The sequence below is a fragment of the Haliotis rufescens genome, unplaced genomic scaffold (genome assembly GCF_023055435.1).
Source record: "Haliotis rufescens isolate VD_foot unplaced genomic scaffold, xgHalRufe1.0.p SCAF_8, whole genome shotgun sequence".
Classification (NCBI taxonomy): Eukaryota; Metazoa; Mollusca; class Gastropoda; order Lepetellida; family Haliotidae; genus Haliotis; species Haliotis rufescens.
Genome location: NW_025964372.1, coordinates 25,618,014 through 25,637,964, shown reverse-complemented (window position 1 = coordinate 25,637,964; position 19,951 = coordinate 25,618,014). Strand labels below are relative to the sequence as shown.

Genomic DNA, 19,951 nt, shown 5'->3' with positions numbered 1-19,951 from the left:
TTCGCATGACGCGGCAAGGGGCTCGAACCACCGACTATCCACCCTCCGGGCAGACGCTCTGTCCACTCGGCTATGGAGGCGGTTCAACCATAACGTTACGAATACATTTACCACGAGTATGGTGATTACAGATTAATTAATCGCGATCCTGGATTCGAAACCATGATCAACGGATCCTGACAGTCAAGGGACGGAACTCTGTATTTGCGGAACAACTTGTCCTCTCGTGCCCCTGTACTGCATGTAAGTAAAGAAAGACGCAATCACAAATCATTTTTTGAATTCTTTATTTCAAAAAGGTCATAAATTTATTATATGAGACCCTAAAATATAGAGCACCATGTGGCTACATACAGTTTAGAAAACATAGAATCATAACAATATGAAAATATCTACTAGTTTCAGAAAGCGAAGCAGGTAGTACGCAGTGAAAACATGAAAAACATTGCTTTGTTTTTCACCCCTCAAAACGCGACCAAACACGCGTGCATTGACGTAACAATACTCTTTGTGCCGATAATATCTCTACATAAATATTTTTTTTTCTGTTCCAATATTAGACGGATTGATCATTGTGTGTTACCCCAACAATAAGGCCGAGAAATGACGTGTACAGCACCACGTGACGTTATGACGTCACTCCCGGTCAACACGTCACTCCTGTCCATATTGAAAATGCAAACCACAGAGGCACCTTAACAATTAACAAATGGAATTCATGACCAAATGATCAACTAACTATTTCAACAATTATTATGATTTAATCCAGCATGCAAAAAGACAACCCGTTCTATCGACACGATGTCGAATTCCCGACCGTCCAATGTTCCCATCATCCCTTGCGAACCTTTCTCATTAACCAATGAGAAGTCGCGTTTGGTTACATCAACGTTTTGTACAAAGAAAGACTTATTGGTAAGGCGTGCAGTTTAACATTTCCGCTGTACGAATTATGCTGACCAAAGTTATTGAAAACTCAGCTGCCGATAAAAGATCCGAAAGTCACACTGTCCACGTGCATCTGTAACAGAAGTAGGTATTTTCCTTGTTCTCTTTAACCCTGTTCTGCCGATATCGTAACCACATTACCAGCGACCTTCACCTTTCAACATCAGGGTCAGTATAACCTTGACCTTTAAACCCTGTGTCATAAAGATTCACAACCTCCAGAATGCTCTTAGCACAAGGACATATACGGGACACCCACTCACATCAACATTATTTACATAATTGAAACACAAAACAGTAATCACAAACAAATACTAGATCTCCACTGCCGATGGGTTATTGCATGTATAGTAGGGAATTTATATATAGTTTTGTTTAGTGCATTACACTCTGCAGGGCAAGACTTTGATTCCAGCATAGAAGCATGATTAATAACAGTCTGACCATTCCGATTTGTCAGATTTGACCACGAGCATTAAAAAGCATCAGAATGTTTCCATTCCAGTTCCTCACACCGTTTTCAGAATCAGACATAATACTCGTTGGCCTGCTGAACCAAAACTGGCTAATAAAAATATATACTTCTGGACAGCTTTCTAACGTACACTGAACTATACCTACTAAAGACTGTGATAAGACTGGCCTTTGGCTAGGAGCCCTAACAAGCCAATTAAAAGTGGAACTGAATTGTTATGTGAATTGACAGAGCAGATGTTCTAGTACTGCCTAGAACTGGTTGGCGTTCTTTGTTGCGCGCTCAGTTGAGTTGGTCGTTTACTTCAGTCCAGAGATTGTTGATTTCAGAGAGGCCTTTTCCTGTTCAGGAAGAGAACGCATAATTGTTACATGATATGCTATGTGATGATATATCACAGTTATCGGACAAATAGTTTATGTCGGAACTACTTTTAACTATATATCTGACAGAGTTAGCTCCCCCTTGTTTATTTGACTGCTGTCAATGGATCCTGGGTACTTTGTTAGTAGAATATACATAATTAATGCGACTTAGTTCATGTCGGAACTACTTTAACTTTGTATCTTACAGAGTTAGCCCCTCCTTGTTTATTTGGCTGCTATCAATGGATCCTTGGCACTTTGTAGGTAGAATATACATAATTAATGCGACTTAGTTCATGTCGGAACTACTTTAACTTTGTATCTGACAGAGTTAGCTCCCCCTTGTTTATTTGGCTGCTGTCAATGGATCCTGGGCACTTTGTTGGTAGAATATACATAATTAATGCGACTTAGTTCATGTCGGAACTACTTTAACTTTGTATCTGACAGAGTTAGCCCCCCCCCCCCCCCCCCCCCTTGTTTATTTGGCTGCTGTCAATGGATCCTTGGCACTTTGTAGGTAGAATATACATAATTAATGCGACTTAGTTCATGTCGGAACTACTTTAACTTTGTATCTGACAGAGTTAGCTCCCCCTTGTTTACTTGACTGCTACCAATGTGTCCTAATGACTTTCCAGGTATAATAAACATACTTATATAAAATAATGTTTACCTCAAATTTTGTCATCAACATAGTCATATCAGTAGTCAAATATTGATTATGATCAATATATATTCATACCAAATTAATTTCCGGATTAAAAAAAAGAAGATATATATATGTATAACGAGTATACCATTCATTAAGTTTACGCTTGTGGCGTAATTTCATTCTCAGTTCCCTGAGGAGTATACAACCCAAGCTGCCTTAAGAGGCGCTAGAAGGTAAACAGTCACATTACCATCTCATCCCACAGGGTTTCCAATCATTCTGTTGGGTGAACAGACCAGGCCAAAAAAACTCCCAGGAATACTTTTCAAACTTCCGAAAACGGCCACCCATCCAGCTACTCTCCGCTTCAAAGATAACATCATGCTATTAGACTTACGTTCTTGCTGTCGTCAAGGAGAAGGGTTGTGCCGGAGCCGCCTCCCCAGGAGAAGCACTCTTTGTTGATGATAAAGTCGCCTACGGAGGTGTCACCATGTGCTGGGGGGTTGCCAGCAGCGTAGATCTGAGAGAGATGATAAAATGTGAAGGAACAAAGTGGAGGAATGCTTCATACGTGTCATTGTTTTGCGACATGTCTAGCTCTAAATCTACACTTTTGTGGATTTTATTTTGTTTCATAGCACACGTCCACACCACCAACATACGCCTGTGGTCGGGGGTTGAAATAAAATTTTAATTAGGGCCTCAATTATTGCTTTTGTTTTTGTAAGAGGATAGATTCAGTAGGATAAGATTTTTTTTGTATTTATGGAGTTTTTTTGTTTTTTTAATATTTAATAGCTTTTACGTGGCTGCAATGGACTCACAGTTTGGAATTCTGTTTGAAGGCATAAAATGTATTTCAGCAAACACATCATTGTTCATTTAGCATGTTCCCTTTGTTTGCATCTTCCCGAGGCAAGTGAGTTAACTGACTATAAAAGTCCAGTTTCCACCCTTGTCGACCTAGGCTGGTATTATGGAGTTAGATTTTGGCTGTACTAACGAGTCTATGCATAGTCCAATCAAAATCGCGCACCGAAATCGAAATCCGGTTCGTAGAGTGTCATGCAGATTTCGGTCGACTGCAGGATTTTGCAAAGCATGTGCACCGCTAACTCGTTGTCAACAGATATTTTCTAAATCTTTTCATGTTTTTAATCAAGGTGCTCACGTGATTTGATGCACTTCGCGATGTAAGACTCGTTCTATCACAATATAGATCTTGGTTATCGATCAGATCGTCTTGACTGGGCGCCACCGTTTTGTTTGAAACAAATGCAAGTGATACGAGAGGTTGAATCTGATTGGTCAATAGGAGAGGCATAGAAAGGACATAACTCGTAATAGCCACTGGTGGCGCTACGATCGAGCCCAGGAATTCCAGCCTAGTTCGGCAAGGGTGGAGACTGGACTTTCAAAGTAGGTTAACTCTCTTGCCTTGGGAAGATGTTTGTTTGAGAAAGGGAAAAAGGTTTCTGATATTTTCTTCATAAGCGTATTTAAACTAAACTGCCGGGTAAAAGAAAGTATACATCTGAAAAGTTGAATTTGACCAAAAGCTCATACGTTAATACAACGTTACTAGACTGAAAACAATCACCGAAACACCGTGAGATATGGGTGTATACTTTCTTGTGCATTAGCTTAGAAATATTTGACTTCCTATGTTTCTGAAGTTTAGGGGAAGTGGATCCGTAAACTAAGTACAATAAACATATCTCCAGACTACCACATCTTCCCGAGGCAGGGGAGTTAACTGTTAACAGTTTCCACTGGACTTTTACAGTCAGTTAACTAACTCCCTTGATTCGGGAAGATGGACTGCCATGGCAAGCTAGTTGTCCCGATTGTCCCTGTTCAAATCCTCATTACTTACTCTGAGCTTCTCGCCCTGTTTCAGGACGGTGTTCCCAAAGGTGTAGGAGACGTCTTTCTTGCCGGGAACACTTCTCTTCAGGGACCAACCGGACAGATCCTGATTCTGGAAGTCAAAATAAGGGTGTGAAAACAAAGTACCATAGAGCAATACATTTGCCTGAAGAATACAAGACACGTGGTTCAAATCAACCGTCATCTACATCAAATCGTATAAACGTATTATTTTCTCATATTGTGCTATCTCGTGTTTGATACACGCGGTTATAATACATATCGCCCGTTATAATTACACAACCGCCGTTATATTGCCGGAATATTGCTGAGTGCGGCGTAAAACAACAACCAAACAAAACAATATATCCGTTACAACGTCTCGACCTTAATTGAAATGAAAAACAGATCGTAAAACACTGGCGCTCTTATATTTTCGGTTGGGGTTCGGGGGTTGTCGGGTTCTGTTTTTTTTCCTTCAATTTTTTAAGCTGAGAAATGATTTCTTCATAAAAGAGCTGAGATTTTTTACGTCACATTTCAACATATGGACAGAATGTTAAAATGCGCCCACTATTCACATGAACAGTACAGAGGTAAGTGCTTTTAAGCCAGAACATTGAAAATTGCAATATTATAAATCTTTTTTATATAACACAAGACCATTTTTTACAACACCATGTGCAGCAGAAGCCCAGTGTGCAGTTTTCTCCAAATTGGCAGAAAACTGGTCAACGTGATATGTTTGTACTCGAGGAATGTACTTTTCAGTTTCTAAGATTATGGAAGATGGACATAAACCGTAAAACTTTTGATGTAAACTGACGAACAAACTTTACCATGCTGAAATTTGGACACGTTGGGTCCACACCCCGAATAATGTTACAAATAAAATAATGTTGCGAATAAATCGCCCAAACACAACCAAAACAAATTACTGAGTAATAAACATGCTACAGTACCCAAGACAAGTGTTAGTTAAAACATGTTTTCGACCCGTGAAGATCCGGGGTAGGATAGGTCTTCAGCAACCCATGCTTGCCGTAAAAGGCGACTATTCTTGTCGTAAGAGGCGACCAACGGGATTTGGGTGGTCAGACTCGCTGACTTGGTTGTTGCACGTCATCGTGTCCCAATTGCATGGATCGATGCTCATGATATCAATCACGGGATTGTGTGGTCCAGACTCGATTATTTACATCACACAGCTGGAATATTGCTGAGTGCAGCGTTAAACAACAAACAAACAAACATAAACGATGTTTTCGGATGGCGACATACCTTGCCCTTAGATCCAGAGGTGGTGTTCTCAATCATGATGTAACTTCCGTCAATAGATGCCTCGACGAAGCTGATTGGTCCACGGGACGACCTTGATTGAGTCATTCTTCCGGAAGCCTCGCTGTTCATGCCTGCGGAAGGTTTTGATCCCTCTATTATAGTTATCAACAAAGTGTGAGATGCATGGTTAGGAAGATGAAAAAAAAAATAAAAATGGGAAAAAGAAAACGTGCATGATGTTAATTCCTTTAAATATTGACAGATAGGTTAAGTGCAAGGACAATGATCGTGAAATACATAGAGTGAAATGTGAAATTGTTAATATTCAATAGGCAAGTTCGATCTGCTTCAACATGTCGAACAGTTCCTTTACAAACTGGTTTTATAAGGACACAAAAGAGTTACACTGTCAGACAACAATTGGGCGAGGTGTCGGCGGGATATATATGGTAATCGATTATGTAAGCGGAGAAAGCAGGACTAGGCTAAGATATAACGGTAACGTGACTGAGGCGGCTAGTCACGTGACCTCGTCTAATGTACTTCAGTGGCCTAGAAAAGCTTGTGGACACATGTTCTATTGCTGTGACCTCATTGACAACATTTGAAGTAGATAAATGCAAACATGCTGAATTTCTCAATGAGTAATGAGGGGTGGGTGCAAATATTGAAACAATCGGGCGAGAGGCGAGCGTTAGAAAAACAAAGGGAGAGAACTTATCGAGGTCAGGTGTTTTCGGATTAAGTAAGATGTTTTGTTGATATAGAAGACATTGGGGTGTTAGTCATCAATTTGGGTACCAAATTACCATAACACATAGAGGCGCTTCAGTATTTAACTTGCCATAACATTCATTGCTCGTGTTGGATAGGAAACCTCGAAACCATAGATTAAAACGTTCAGCAGTTTTGAAAAGATAGTTTCAGTTGAGTGAGCATGAAAGGATTGTGCAGTTGGTTCCCATGACCAGAAGAGGTAGTTACGCTTGGGTGAACACGATTTACATACGATATGCTATGACTCATAAGTGTACAGCTTTCAAAAGATGCAAATAACTTTACAGTTGTTAACAGAAGCCTTTTCAACATACAATTGGAATTCTACTCTATTCTGAATGACTCGCCATTGCGGAAAAAATGATACATTAAACGGTGCACAGTTATTGTTAGGAAATAAAGTCCATGCGGAGCTGGTAATACTCTTGTCTCCAGCACAATAACGCGGACGGGCGATTTCAGTGAGAGCTCATTTCCATATAAGTCTCAGGGCGATAACCAATAGAATTCCACGCAGCTAACTCCCTAATTCACGAGCCGCAGTTTCGTAGCTGAATTGTTAACAACCCAGTCACGCGAAGTCAGCAAATAATTTTTATTTAGCATCAAACGCAAATAAGTGTAGATCCTGCTGTGAATAGCACATTGTTGAAATAGTTTCAAACAATTGGGACCGCCCCTGTTTGCGTTGACAGTGACAGAGCGAACTTGTTTATACAAGACGCCTCGCGTAGGAGGTTCAAAGGTCACCAACTCAATGTTGCAGATCAGGTAATATTGCAAGCCTCGCATTGAGAATAAAAGCCTCTGTCTGAACCTGAATTCAGTGCTTGACGTTCTGCCCGCCTGGCCGAGCGAGGAGTTGACTCAATGCCTGAGGCTTCTTTTCCGTCATTGTCACAGTCCCACATGATCATTCAGTATGTCATGGATTTCGTTGCATTATTGTGTTGTGTGTTGTTTTTGTTTGGTGTCCTATGTGTTTTGTGAGGTTTACTTATCTAGTTTACAGTTATAGTCCTTGTACATTTGTTTTTTAACAAGTCTACATTTCTGACACTGTTATCCTGTAAATGGCATAGTTTAACAACTTTATATCAATTTATATAACATATATAACTTCGACCATGTAAACGTGAGACATATATTTACATATTTTCAAGAAATTAATTTAATTTTATGTGATCAGAAATTATTTTTAGTTAAACTGAAAATTTTAACTGCAAACATACGTGAAACATGAATTGCATGTTCGAAAAGGTATTTTAATATATATACTGAAACTCGCAATTTAAGATAGCATTTCAGCGACACAGACCTGAAACATATTGCTTTAGAAAAAAAGTCGAGTGAGCCACGGCAAGCAAGTGAGAGACAAACCAACATATACTCCACGCAACTACAGATGTGGGGATTATCAATCACAACAGATGCAACAGAAAAAGGGGTTGGAAAGACACGGCCAAAACGAAAAATTGCTTTCATACGTTCCTTTACCTTGCATGCTTGACCTAACAAAATAATTGATTTCTTTTCGATTTGGAAACAAAATAAATCCAAACTTACCCAAACGGTGCATTTATGTGACTTACCTAATCACAATATTATATACATAGTTTGTTAGAATATACATATTTTAATTTGTCGCTGAAATAGAAGCCCTTATTCATCATTATGAAATTAATTTTTAAAATTTTGTAAGTCTGTGATTATTTCAAATTTATATAATATCTTTCTATGCACAAATACACTAGTTGCTATGGATATATGTATATATATATATCTATATAAATATATAATTTGTAGTACTATTCACCTTCACCATATATATGTATATATCTTGTTTGTGGTTATATATTATGTATATGTGTCTTAAAGGAAGATCAAGATGAATTAACATTCAACATTTTATTCGTGTGTAATGAAAAAAACGTGACAATTCACTATATCATGATCGAAAATAGTGCTAATATACAAAGAGTAGAATATATGATATATTTACTCATATCACATTGATGTACACAACCTACTTAGATCGTACGTATAGCACCGGCCTTAGAAATAAAAAAGAACTTGCATGAAACATTCATCTTCTTTGCTTTGTTACATGTGGACACGTGATTGGTCTAGTTGCATGCTGGGAAAACATATTTTGTGACATGACTCGTGATTGGTCAAAATCATGCTGAGAATGAATGAAGAGCATGCTTGCCGTGACAAATCAAGGGAATGGTGCGTAGTATGGCCATTTGTTTGAATTCCTATATACATATGGGCTCTGTTGTATCTCAGTTACACTTGCTCGTGACAAACGGAACGAAATAATAATTTTCCAATTTCGTATTTCGTCTATTCATCTTTTATATGAACATGGTGAAAATGCAGCCACGACTACGGAAGCGCGAATCACATTCATAACATAAACTTCGAGGCGATTGCCATTTGGTATGCTACATATTTACACTGATAAGGTCACGTGATAGTAAGGGGGACAACCACGTTCTCCGTGCGATGAATGGGAGGTAAGGAAGGGAGGGTGCAAGGATTATCTCCCATGGGTGTAAGTGAACGCGACGTTGGGTCAAAGGTGTTAGTGTCCACACGACAGGTTTTACAAAACAAAGAAAATGTTAGTGACATACACAGAAATAAAGCATTACGTGGAATCGGTCACTCTGGGGCCTTCCCTTTACAAGAAAAGCATATCTTAACAGCCGGGTGGAAAATTATAAAACTTTATAAACATTATGCTTCGTTGTGGTATTTACACATTGAAAATTGACGTTAGACACTGTGTTTTACACCCAGTGTGACGCGACTCCTATAGATACGGTTTTATAGTAGAGATATTGCAACAGTATAGGCAAAGCGTTAACTAGCCCGACCACAAAGCAAAAATATATGCCAAATGAGAGAGGGCCCGAGGATGCCCGCTTTAACGTCAGAAATAAAAGTCATGCTAGGAGATGAGGGTTTGAGTCCTCCCGGGCCGACACCTCAAGGACGATCACGTGATGGTCACGTGTTTACTTCTTACTGCTATGTCCAATAGCCGTGGATGAGCTTGAGGACGAGGTGATGAATTCACTAAGTCTTTGGGCTCCAGATCCTTGCACACCAACGGCCTGTTCAACGATCTGTTTAAGACCAGCCCTGGAAGACAAACATGCAAATATTTAACAATTTTGAACCGTTTCTGAGATCTAATATGATCTAACGTTTCACCACCACACTTGTAATCTAAGGATATATTAGGTCCATTACTTATCTGAAGTTGATCTTGCAAATTATCTCCCCCTTCTCCCCTTTTGACCGATGACTCCAAAGATGTCACATAGTTAAGCCTTCGGCGTGTTTTGAAGCACGCCATGTCGTTATCTCCGTTCGTTCGAACAATAATTTTCTGCATTACACTAAGCTATAAGGATTTAGCTGAAAAAGACCACCACCTTAACCATCTAAATTAGGCGATTCTTTTGAACTACAGTAAAGTACGGTTATAACGAACTCAAAGGGACTACTTATTTTAGTTCGTTATAATCGTAGTTCGTTATAAGCATATACACAGTATAACTACAGCAAATAGTCGGGACCAAAAAGTAAGTTCGTTATATCCGTCAGTTCGTTATAAGCGTGTTCGTTATAACCGTAGTTTACTGTATTTCGTATTACAATTTGGAAATTGGTCACGATTGTCTCACCTGTTCTCTTCACCCTCCAACAACTGTCTGTAGCAGCAGATCTCGAGTTCCAGGGACAGCTTGGCGTCCATGATGCACTGGAGTTCCTGGAGACAAGTCTCCAGTTCTCCCTGCAGGCGGTCGACGTCTGTCTGGTACTTCAGCTTCAGCTCATCATTGTCGCGACGGGCCTCGGACAACTGGCGGGCGAGGTCGTTCATCTCAGCTTCCAGAGTCCTCAACTGAAGGGTAAAAAATGGTAAGTCAGCGACATTGGTATAATCTGTGTTGTCAAGGCTAGAGTCAGTGGTAAGACTCTTTGACGGCATCACCGTCGCGAACACATGATGTCATCACTGATGTTTAGTTGTCAAGTCATATGATGTTTACCACAAGTTTGCCCTTTACGACCAATGGCGATGGTCTGGTCCAGACTCGATCATTTACAAACCGCCGTCATGTAGCTGGAATATTGCTTGAGTGCGGCGTGAAACAAACACAACTAAACGACCAATGGAATCTCTTTCGGCAGATCATGGAGACTGCCTAGTATCTGGCGATGACGTTTTATATATATTGGACCTCATAACATTCACCTAACAACTTAAAAATATCAAATTGTCAGTCGGCAAGCATCATGTTACCTAATACATTAAGCTTAATATATAACCTTTCAGTTTTGAAATGAGATTATGTACAAGGAAATCGTATTTACGTAATCCAAAACACATGTTTTACAGAAATCAATCAGATGAGCGTATTGTACGAGCCTAAAGAGATGGGACAATTGAGGCTAGCTGCAGCTCGTGGTCGTTATTGAGGTCACACATACACCTCATTGGGTAGCAATATGTTTCAATCTACATGTAGTTCTATATATGCCAGGGGCGGTGGGGTAGCCTAGTGGTTGAAGCGTTCGCTCGTCACGACGAAGACCCGGGTTCGATTCCCGACATGGGTACAATGTGTGAAGCCAATTCCTGGTGTCCCCCGCCGCGTTATTGCTGGGATATTGCTAAAAGCGGGGTAAAACCATACTCACTCACTCACTATATATGCCATGTGTTCAATAATTACAACTAGACATGCAAACAAGTACACATGACACTGATGGCAATGGCCGGAACGAGACTAGTTAGTGGCTCCAGATGTTCTGGAATAACAGAATTAAGCCAGCATTCTTTTCTGCCCGATGTCCGAACGGAAACAATGTTGTAGCCACCTCGTGTCTTTCAGAATTGTTTCGTTGAACGTAATAGGTAGATAACCTACCCTAGCCTCGGCGTCGTTGAGAGCGCTGGACCTGTCCGACAGATTGGCCTTGAGCTTCTTGACCTCTTCCCTCAGATGGGCACTCTCCAGGTTCTCCCTCACAGCGCCGCTCTGGAGCTGTCTCACCTGGAAATACAAGGGAGATCATTCTCAAACCCATATCTTAAAGGGAGATAACTCTTAATGCGTAACTATCCTGGAAAACAGTCCAAGCTTACCAATGTTAATTAGAAATAAGCCAGCATACGGAGTTGCTGATATTGCGAGAGATTCTGACATTGCAAGAAAGTGTTGCTGAGAGTATTTTATGGCAAGCTTTAGGCTGCAAAAGCGGCACGGTATATCATACGAAACAGTTTAATATGCAAATAAGAAAACTTATATTTTGTGATATTTGATACATAACTAAATTTCAGTTCATGTCATATCAGAATAGGCAGGTGAAAAGAGGCTAACGCACCTGAGCGTTCATCCTCATCTCCATGTCGTCTCTCATGGTCGAGACGACGTTGTCGTACTCGGAGGACAGGTCTCTGATGGCCTGGGCCATCTGCTTGTCCCACCAGGCACGCATGTCCAGTCCTTGGATCTTGGTGGTCTGCTGGGTTTCTTGTGGGATCTGTAATTAACAAAGTGTTTCGTCAGTAATATATTATAAGATGTCATTAATACTTTGTGATTCCTCTATGTAAAACATCCTCATAAGGGATAATAGTTATTTTGAAACAAATAATCCCGTTTGTAATTTCAGCGTCCAAGAATTGTTCTTCGAATGTGGCAGTGATCATGAACGTAGTTCTGCACCTTGCAAGCCGAATTTCGATTCAAAGTGCTTTAATCATGCCTGATGCATATCCAAACACATACTCGAAAGGATATTGTTCACGAAAGTAACTTCCTACCGGGTACCCATTCACTTCATATTTACTATGTCGTGAATGTCCTAATTAGCTCACAGAAGGTATATTCTGAATTTTAGAATAGAACAGCACTACTTCCTATTCAGGCAGGTAAAACCTCGAATTTATAAGAACTAAACAATGTCGTCCGTAGTTCGATACAAGCGGAGTGCCTCTAATAAACCGTAGTGTTCCTGGGCCATACATGTACGTGTTCTTAACGACATATCGAGATATTGGAGTTCAAGGTAACGAGGTTTCACTTTAATGTAAACAATAGGTTGTATCTGATGTGGAAAGGTTCATTCACGCACCTTGTCCAGGAGAGCCCTGAGGAACTCGCATTCCTCCTCGAAGGTCTGCGCCCTGTTGGAAGCCTCGATATGGGCAGCAGTCTCTGTGTCAAGGTCCTGGAAACATGTATAGATATTAGTTCAAAAGCAAACAAATACACCATCAATACGGAACAGACCCATTTAAATCATCCAGGTCGGAAATTCAAAGGGGGTCTAAAATTTACGATGTGTACATAGTTTTAGGTGAAGAATTCATTGAGTGGTCCTCCTAGTAAACAAAACGACGACTCATATATTGTGACGGTAGATGTCAAATGTATATTCATAATTTTTTAAACCTAATAGAAAATAGTGATCGATCACGAATAATAATAATAATAATAATAATAATGATAATAATAATAATAATAATAATAATAATAATAATAGGAAAATGATAAAAATATCGAGAAACGCCACAATGCATACAATTTATGCTAACAATCCACGTGTTAGAAGATGAAGCACTACTTACAGCCCTGTATTTCTTCAGGTCATCATTGGCCCTGTTGAGGAGCTCACGGAGTTTTTCGTTCTCATCCTCAACGTTCCTGATTCTTAGACGGAGTGAGCCGAGCTCGCCCTCGTACTCTCCGATCTGGGTGGTCAACTGGTTGATCTTGGACACATAGTCAACCTTGTGCTTCTCAAGAATGTCGATCCTGCAATAGGAATAATACCAGTAAATAGGAGCGTTGAGGACTTGCTCTTGAAATGTTTTGTGTGTTGTTTCACGTCACACTCAGCCATATTCAAGTTATATGACGGCGGTCTGTAAATAATCGAGTCTGGACCAGACAATCAAGTGACTGACAAGATGAGCATCGATCCACGCAATTGGGATACGATGTATGCATCAACTAAGTCAGCGAGTCTGACCACCCTATCCCGTTAGTCGCCTCTTACGACAACCATTGGTTGCTGAAGACCCGTATTTTAACGGGACTCCTAAAATATGAAAATGATTTGCAATGAGTACATATATATATAAAGATAATTATCATATTAGGAGTTGCTGTCAATTGCTATAATGAACTACAGTGCACATGGTGAAACAGAACATACTGGGTTCTTTTGTTCAGTGGGACATAAGTGGCACAATTGGCAATACGAAGCTGATCGTGGGTTCGAATCCTTTAATCACCACGAATGCTACGCTTATTATGGCAGCCCTGTGCGCGAGCTTGTGGGTTTCACCAAAGGGTAATCGTGTACTTCTTAAACCACAATAATCTCATCATACAAAGTGTCGAATCCCCATTACAAATCTTGCAGACATGTTTTATGTCTTAAAAGCCATAGCGATAAAAAGGATTTAGAGTTTGTCCCCCAAAATACAAATCCCAAGCAGCCAATTCAGTATTCCTACTTTAGCGGCGTATCTAGGCATGTGTGCTTATGGCACATAATATTGTTCGAAGACCTTATGTTAAACAAAAGAGAGAAGTGATTGAATAAATACAATACACGAAGGACCACTTTTGATTTAGAAACTTTTCCTATCATGTAGTCGTATATGTGTAACCTTGACCTTCTTCAAACCGGTTCATATTGATTGATTTGACTTCTTAAGCTGCCACAGATATCGATCCATGGCATTCAGCCAGAGACGGCGACTTAACGGGCAGAAAATCAATTTATAAGTCAACATTGTCTTCCATACACTCAGCAAACCATGCCGAAAGGTTTTATTGCCACAGAAGATGAACGAGGTATATCACAATAGAATTTGCCTTTGAACTCGTCACTGACTGCGTTTCGTTGTTATTATTTATGTATAAATTTAAAAGGGACACATTCCATGTAATCGATTCATTTTCTTTCTCACATGGTTGTTTTATTCAGGGTCAGGACAAGAAAATAACCTGATCTTATCACCCATCAAAGGGGCGTAATGTTAAAGGAAAGAACATACTCCAGTCTATAGGAAGCATTGCCAAATATCTCGAAGAAAATAAATAGCACAATTCTTTAGTTAGTGAAAAATACATTAAGTTTCAAAGTAATAAACTGGTCATACTCCAACGAAATAATTTATGATGTTTCTTCTTTTGTAAGGAAAGACAACTTTGTCTCTATATGTAGTGCAGGCAACGAAGGGCTAAGGGAAGTAACTCTATTTCGACATACCGAGTAGCGACAATGAATAAGAGTGCTCTCCCCTTGACCACATCGGCAGACGATTTTCCGAACCAAACGTGCTTTTGTGGAGGTGTGGGGTGTTAGTCAATACAGACAACTCGCCACGTATTGATTCGGCTGATGGAAGGCTTAAAGCATCCCAGGTCACTCCGACCCTTGTCGACAGATACACTTGTAGTTAGGTTACATAGTAACGACACACCGGCACATACCGTGATTGTAATTTCAATCAGGGATAAGCATGCGCGTCACTCAGATGTCTTCGAACGCTACGGTTGAACATTTGACACCGGCTACAAATTGAAATTATCATGATGAATACTTCAGACAAAGCTGCAATTTCAGCGTGGGGTAAGGTTCGAAAGCGTGTTTTAAGGTGTTGACTTGTGAAAAGTTCGAATTTTAATTCAGTCCCAGTTCTATTCAATAAATCAAAGTAGAGTTACTGGTTGTTTGCATTGATTTGGACAGCGTGAGAAACGTGCTCTAGTGTAGGTGTGAATGTTTCATAACGATTGCCACGTGAACAAAATAGTTCAGGCATCACACGGCAGGTTGGTATCGTATTACACACAAGTACTGAATTTCAAAACAAAACCTGCAAAAGGTAGAACGAGGACAATAACTGGCATTATAAGTGGAGGATTTCGTAAACGCCCCAACTTCAAGTTTGTAATTTGATATGGTAGATCTGTCTGTTCACCTGACTTGAATGAATGAAATGCCTCCAGAATTTTTGCATGCATGTTTTAAAGAAGGTTCAACCGAGCAACCTGTTGGCTTTTTGTAACCTTCAGCTGATATAGAGTAGTGGTGTCGATGCAGTATATATTCATGCTAACGGCTTGCTACATATTTGATGTTAATATCAATCATGCGTGAACCTGTTTTCATCAGGATGTGTTTGATAGATCGGTCATACAAAGGGGGCGTGGCTTATGTTGCCATCTCACAGGCGTAGCGTGGTGTTGCGTGTCGGCCTGTGGCAAGTGACGACGCATCTGTTCACTTGTGTGATATATGGCGCTGCAAGTTAAGACCGATCCCGTGCCACCTTTGTCATACTGAACAAATGCTTTCACTACACTGACAATCAGTCAATACAGAGCTGCATATATGCTCACTGTGCTACGTGCATACAGGGCCTTGTCAAACACGCATTAACAAAAGGATTTAAATTCTGAATAAACCTGCAAAACTGCTTACTTTGCAACTAGGACATACGCCAAGCACGCATTTTCAAGATGATTCAGATTCTGAATAAACATGTGCAACATAGAAGCAGAACAATCCTATTTTGAAATGAAACAATACTAGTACTTACACGGCACCCTGTCTCTGGACTTCGTCCTGGAGACCGGCGATCCTAGCATCGACTCCGGCCTTTTCCTTGGACAGTTCGTCAATTACTTTCCTGGCCTGGTTCAGCTCAGCCTCGTACATATCCCTGATAGGCTGGAGGTCGAACTTTTCCCGATGTCCCAGCTGGGCCAGTTGGTCCTCAAGCATCTTGATGCGGGCCTCCAAGAAGCGCACTTGCTCGATGTACCCGGCAAGGCGTTCGTTGAGGCCCTGCATCTCCTTCTTTTCCTTCTGGCGACTTTCGCGGACAGTTGTAACTCCGGAGCTGGACAGAGTCTGGTATGTACCAGGAGAGTAGACTGGGTTGACAGTTCTGCTAGAGAACGAGAATCCTCCTCCGGAGCCTCCATGGGAAGAACGAGTGTTGCTTCCTCTTTGCACAAGGGTTGTGCGGGCACTTATTGCAGGTGTATATGTGGACGAGGATGTCCTGGTTGTCTGTTGCACCGACATGATTGCGATTTAGTTGGAACAGGTGAGGTAAAAAATCCCAAGCAGGTAACTTCAGCCCGTCTGTCACAGCTCCGAGAGAGACGTGTTCACTGTACGGACGGTACAAAGCTTGTGTCGGCTAGAGGGAGAGACTAACCCTTAAAAGGCAACGCCGGTTCGCACATGCTCAGTAGGCCACTTCCTCTCCGCAAAGGCTGACTCATTTACAAACCCGTAGAACTCGTTTTTTAAAAGAAACATTGGTTACCTAGACATATATGGTGATACATAAGTATATTCTTGATGTTTGTATGCATGTAAATTAGCCTTGTCAACAAGTGCAAGTTTATGCAGATAGATCGGTCACGGTTCTGACGCTATGCTAAATCGACCGGTCCTGGGATTTCTGGTGTACACCTGATATATTATAAACGTACATGTAGATAGACAATGCAAGCTGGACGATATGTTTATTTGTTTATTAGTTAGCATGAGTACGTTTGTGATTTGTGGTCTCTGTAAACAAATTAACTGCTTCACTGTACATAGAATAATATCTCATCGTCGAATTTTCCCTCAAGCGACCCCACACGTAAAACGTGAATACGATATGATCCAACCCGTCCATGACTGTCACTGACTACGGTGTTTATATTTCGCATGAGACCATCTCGTCTAGGTGGAAGACAGTTGTAAAATTAATTTAGGAAAACTTTGTACCAAAAAGGTTACGTTCTATGCAATATGTAATGTAATAGATACAGTATTTGACGTTAATTATTAATCTAACAAATGTATTACTGTTATATACTTGTATAAGTATTAATAAAAGTGTACTCTATGCATGGAAAATATGTATGATGTATACAAGGTTTGATATGCTTGGTCAAGTCGAGGATCGTATGTTCAGCAGAATTAGCTGGAAATTGTTCAGCACGATTGCAGGTCACGATGACATGCGTTGAGTTTATTTTCAATGATTTCTTATTACCGTTTGTTATTGATAAACCCACATGCATCCAACACCGCCCACACACCAATGACTTGTGATTTATGTAGTTAAACACTCTTAAGTGTCTCCGTCAATCATTTCTTCATGACTTAAATGTAATTGGTAACTTTATCTTTGCCCTACGAAACACTCCTGAAAGTAACACACCCCCCCATCCCCCATACCCCACCACACACACACACACTCCCAACAACATTTCTAAGCCGGTATGTCGACAAACACCGGTCGTCACTGGATTCACTCCTCGTGGATCTAGCCGAACCTATTCATGGTTAGTTACCAGGTCAATTTTGAAGACGTACACAAATTAATGTTGATGTCCCGCATCAAGATAGATTTAAGACATCATTCTGGCAACTAGGGACATGGATGACTTCCTTGAGAAATCAAGATTGTTTAGTTACATTATGCTTACAAATCGATGGATGCATGTGAGAGGTTTGCGTGCGTGTGTAGGTGGAGATTAGATGAGTAAAGCTGTACAGCAATACATTCTTGAAGTGCCTATTTTCGCCAACGTCGTGCATGTCAGAAATTTGTGCACGTGAAGTTGCGTTAAATACAACACATGCCAAGACAGTTAAAATATTGTTAGATAGGCCCAGGTATAAAAAAAACATGTTCTCGGTTGGGTTGTTTTGACGTGGATTCAAGCTGATCCACCGTTTAGTCAAGGAGAACGAGATATAGTTATAATATTGCGGCAGTAGAGATTACTATGGATAACAGTGGTCATAGCAATGCACAGTGGATTGAGACGGGACCACCTAATATTAAATGAGGTTACATCAGCTACGCGAAGCCTGGACAGGTTGGTGCAGAACGGGCTGAGCTGTCGTTTTTCTTTCAACCTGTTTTCCTGTGTCATGCAGTAGTAGTAGTGTCACGTGACAAAATGCCGGCCGGCGTCAGCTCACATCGTGTGAGCAAGTGTTCTACGAATTTGCTCGACATGTTTTTTTGTGAACGTCCAATAACTTAGGCACGAAACGTCATAAATAAACCTAACTCAGTTATTACTACGAAATAGAATAAGTATATTGATCCGAGTTCATCCATGTTAGCTTTTTCTTTCAGAGACAGACGACATATTTGTCTAAAATTAGCAGCCAATTGAAAGGCAGTAAAACGATTGATTGATTGCCTTACTTCCCCCGTCCTCGCGCTACCTGTCGCCTCAAGCGTACCAGGGTTTACATTTTAAGGTGGGGCTACCTTTCAGCGTTCAAGAGGCCGGCAAATTCATCCAATTACTCATTGTCTGTTTTCTTAATCTTTGATGGTCTAAATGTTTGCAGTGCAAATACACTTGTATGGGATGGATTCCGGCTTGCTATTAACAAATACGTATTCGAGGGCCACTTGTAGAAATGTAACGCAGTCGGATTTCATCGTGTTCAAACGCTGCCATATATGCGTATTTTATCAGGAGGGGAAACGCATCATGATTGCAAATGTTCTGGATGAGATCATCATCAGTTTGCAAATTATTCCGTACCAGTTGCATCAACTGATACACTTATAACAAATGGCTTATAACCTTAAACCCTTACTCAACACGGGATCGGGTGGTCAGGCTCGCTGACTTGGTTGATTCATGTCATCGATCCCAATTGCGTGGATCGATGCTCATGATATCAATCACTGGATTGTCTGGTCCAGACAGACCGCCGTCATATAGCTTGAATATTGCTGAGTGCAGCGTTAACCAACAAAACAACCAACCAACCTTACTCAACAATAAAAATAAATAAAGCTGACAGAATTTCTGCATATTCGTTTGTGGTTTTTAACATCGTAGATGAGTTCATTTCCTTGTTTAATGTCTTGAATAAAATATATAGGACATCACTCGGTCATATGTACCATTGACCTGTTCTCGGATGAGTGTCACGTAATCTCCCTACGTGTGGGGATTGCAACAGTGAATTTGGGGAAGTTGACATTGCCAATAAGAACTTATTCCTTTAATTGTATACTTTGATGTCAGTATTAGCCGCAAGACGTGCATAAATAAAACTTTAAAATATCTCAAGTTCAATTTTCAAGGGATGTTAATTATAAATGTTAACTTGAATAACTTTGAAACAAGTTTTGTGTTGAGAAAAGTATGGTGGTTTAATCATTTTGTCGAAATACGATGTATGTCGGGATAGACAATGTGTCGAAGTATGCCGGTACAACCATTTTGTCGAGATAAGTATCCTGGTATAACCATTTGTCGAGATATGTATCCTGGTATAACCATTTGTCGAGATAAGTATCCTGGTATAACCATTTGTCGAGATATGTATCCTGGTATAACCATTTTGTCGAGATAAGTATCCTTGTATAACCATTTGTCGAGATAAGTATCCTGGTATAACCATTTGTCGAGATAAGTATCCTGGTATAACCATTTTGTCGAGATAAGTATCCTGGTATAACCATTTGTCGAGATAAGC

The 19,951-nt window shown here is 40.4% G+C and overlaps 1 protein-coding gene across 2 annotated transcripts; it reads right to left on the bottom strand.

The window, feature by feature from the left end:
* Positions 1-270: 270 nt before the first annotated feature.
* Positions 271-16,639, bottom strand: LOC124118235 (retrograde protein of 51 kDa-like). Of its 2 annotated transcripts, none has more exons than XM_046480344.2 (11): positions 16,026-16,639; positions 13,035-13,221; positions 12,539-12,634; positions 11,786-11,944; positions 11,326-11,451; positions 10,075-10,295; positions 9,411-9,526; positions 5,597-5,748; positions 4,323-4,427; positions 2,841-2,966; positions 271-1,764 (listed from the first exon to the last, which is right to left on the bottom strand). In XM_046480344.2, exons 1-11 carry the CDS (start codon positions 16,514-16,516, stop codon positions 1,723-1,725), a joined length of 1,821 nt encoding a protein of 606 aa, XP_046336300.1. In that variant the 5' UTR covers positions 16,517-16,639; the 3' UTR covers positions 271-1,722. The 2 variants fall into 2 exon arrangements, with proteins under 2 accessions (XP_046336300.1, XP_046336301.1); XM_046480345.2 differs by having other exon boundaries at positions 5,597-5,727; positions 16,026-16,638.
* Positions 16,640-19,951: the final 3,312 nt, after the last annotated feature.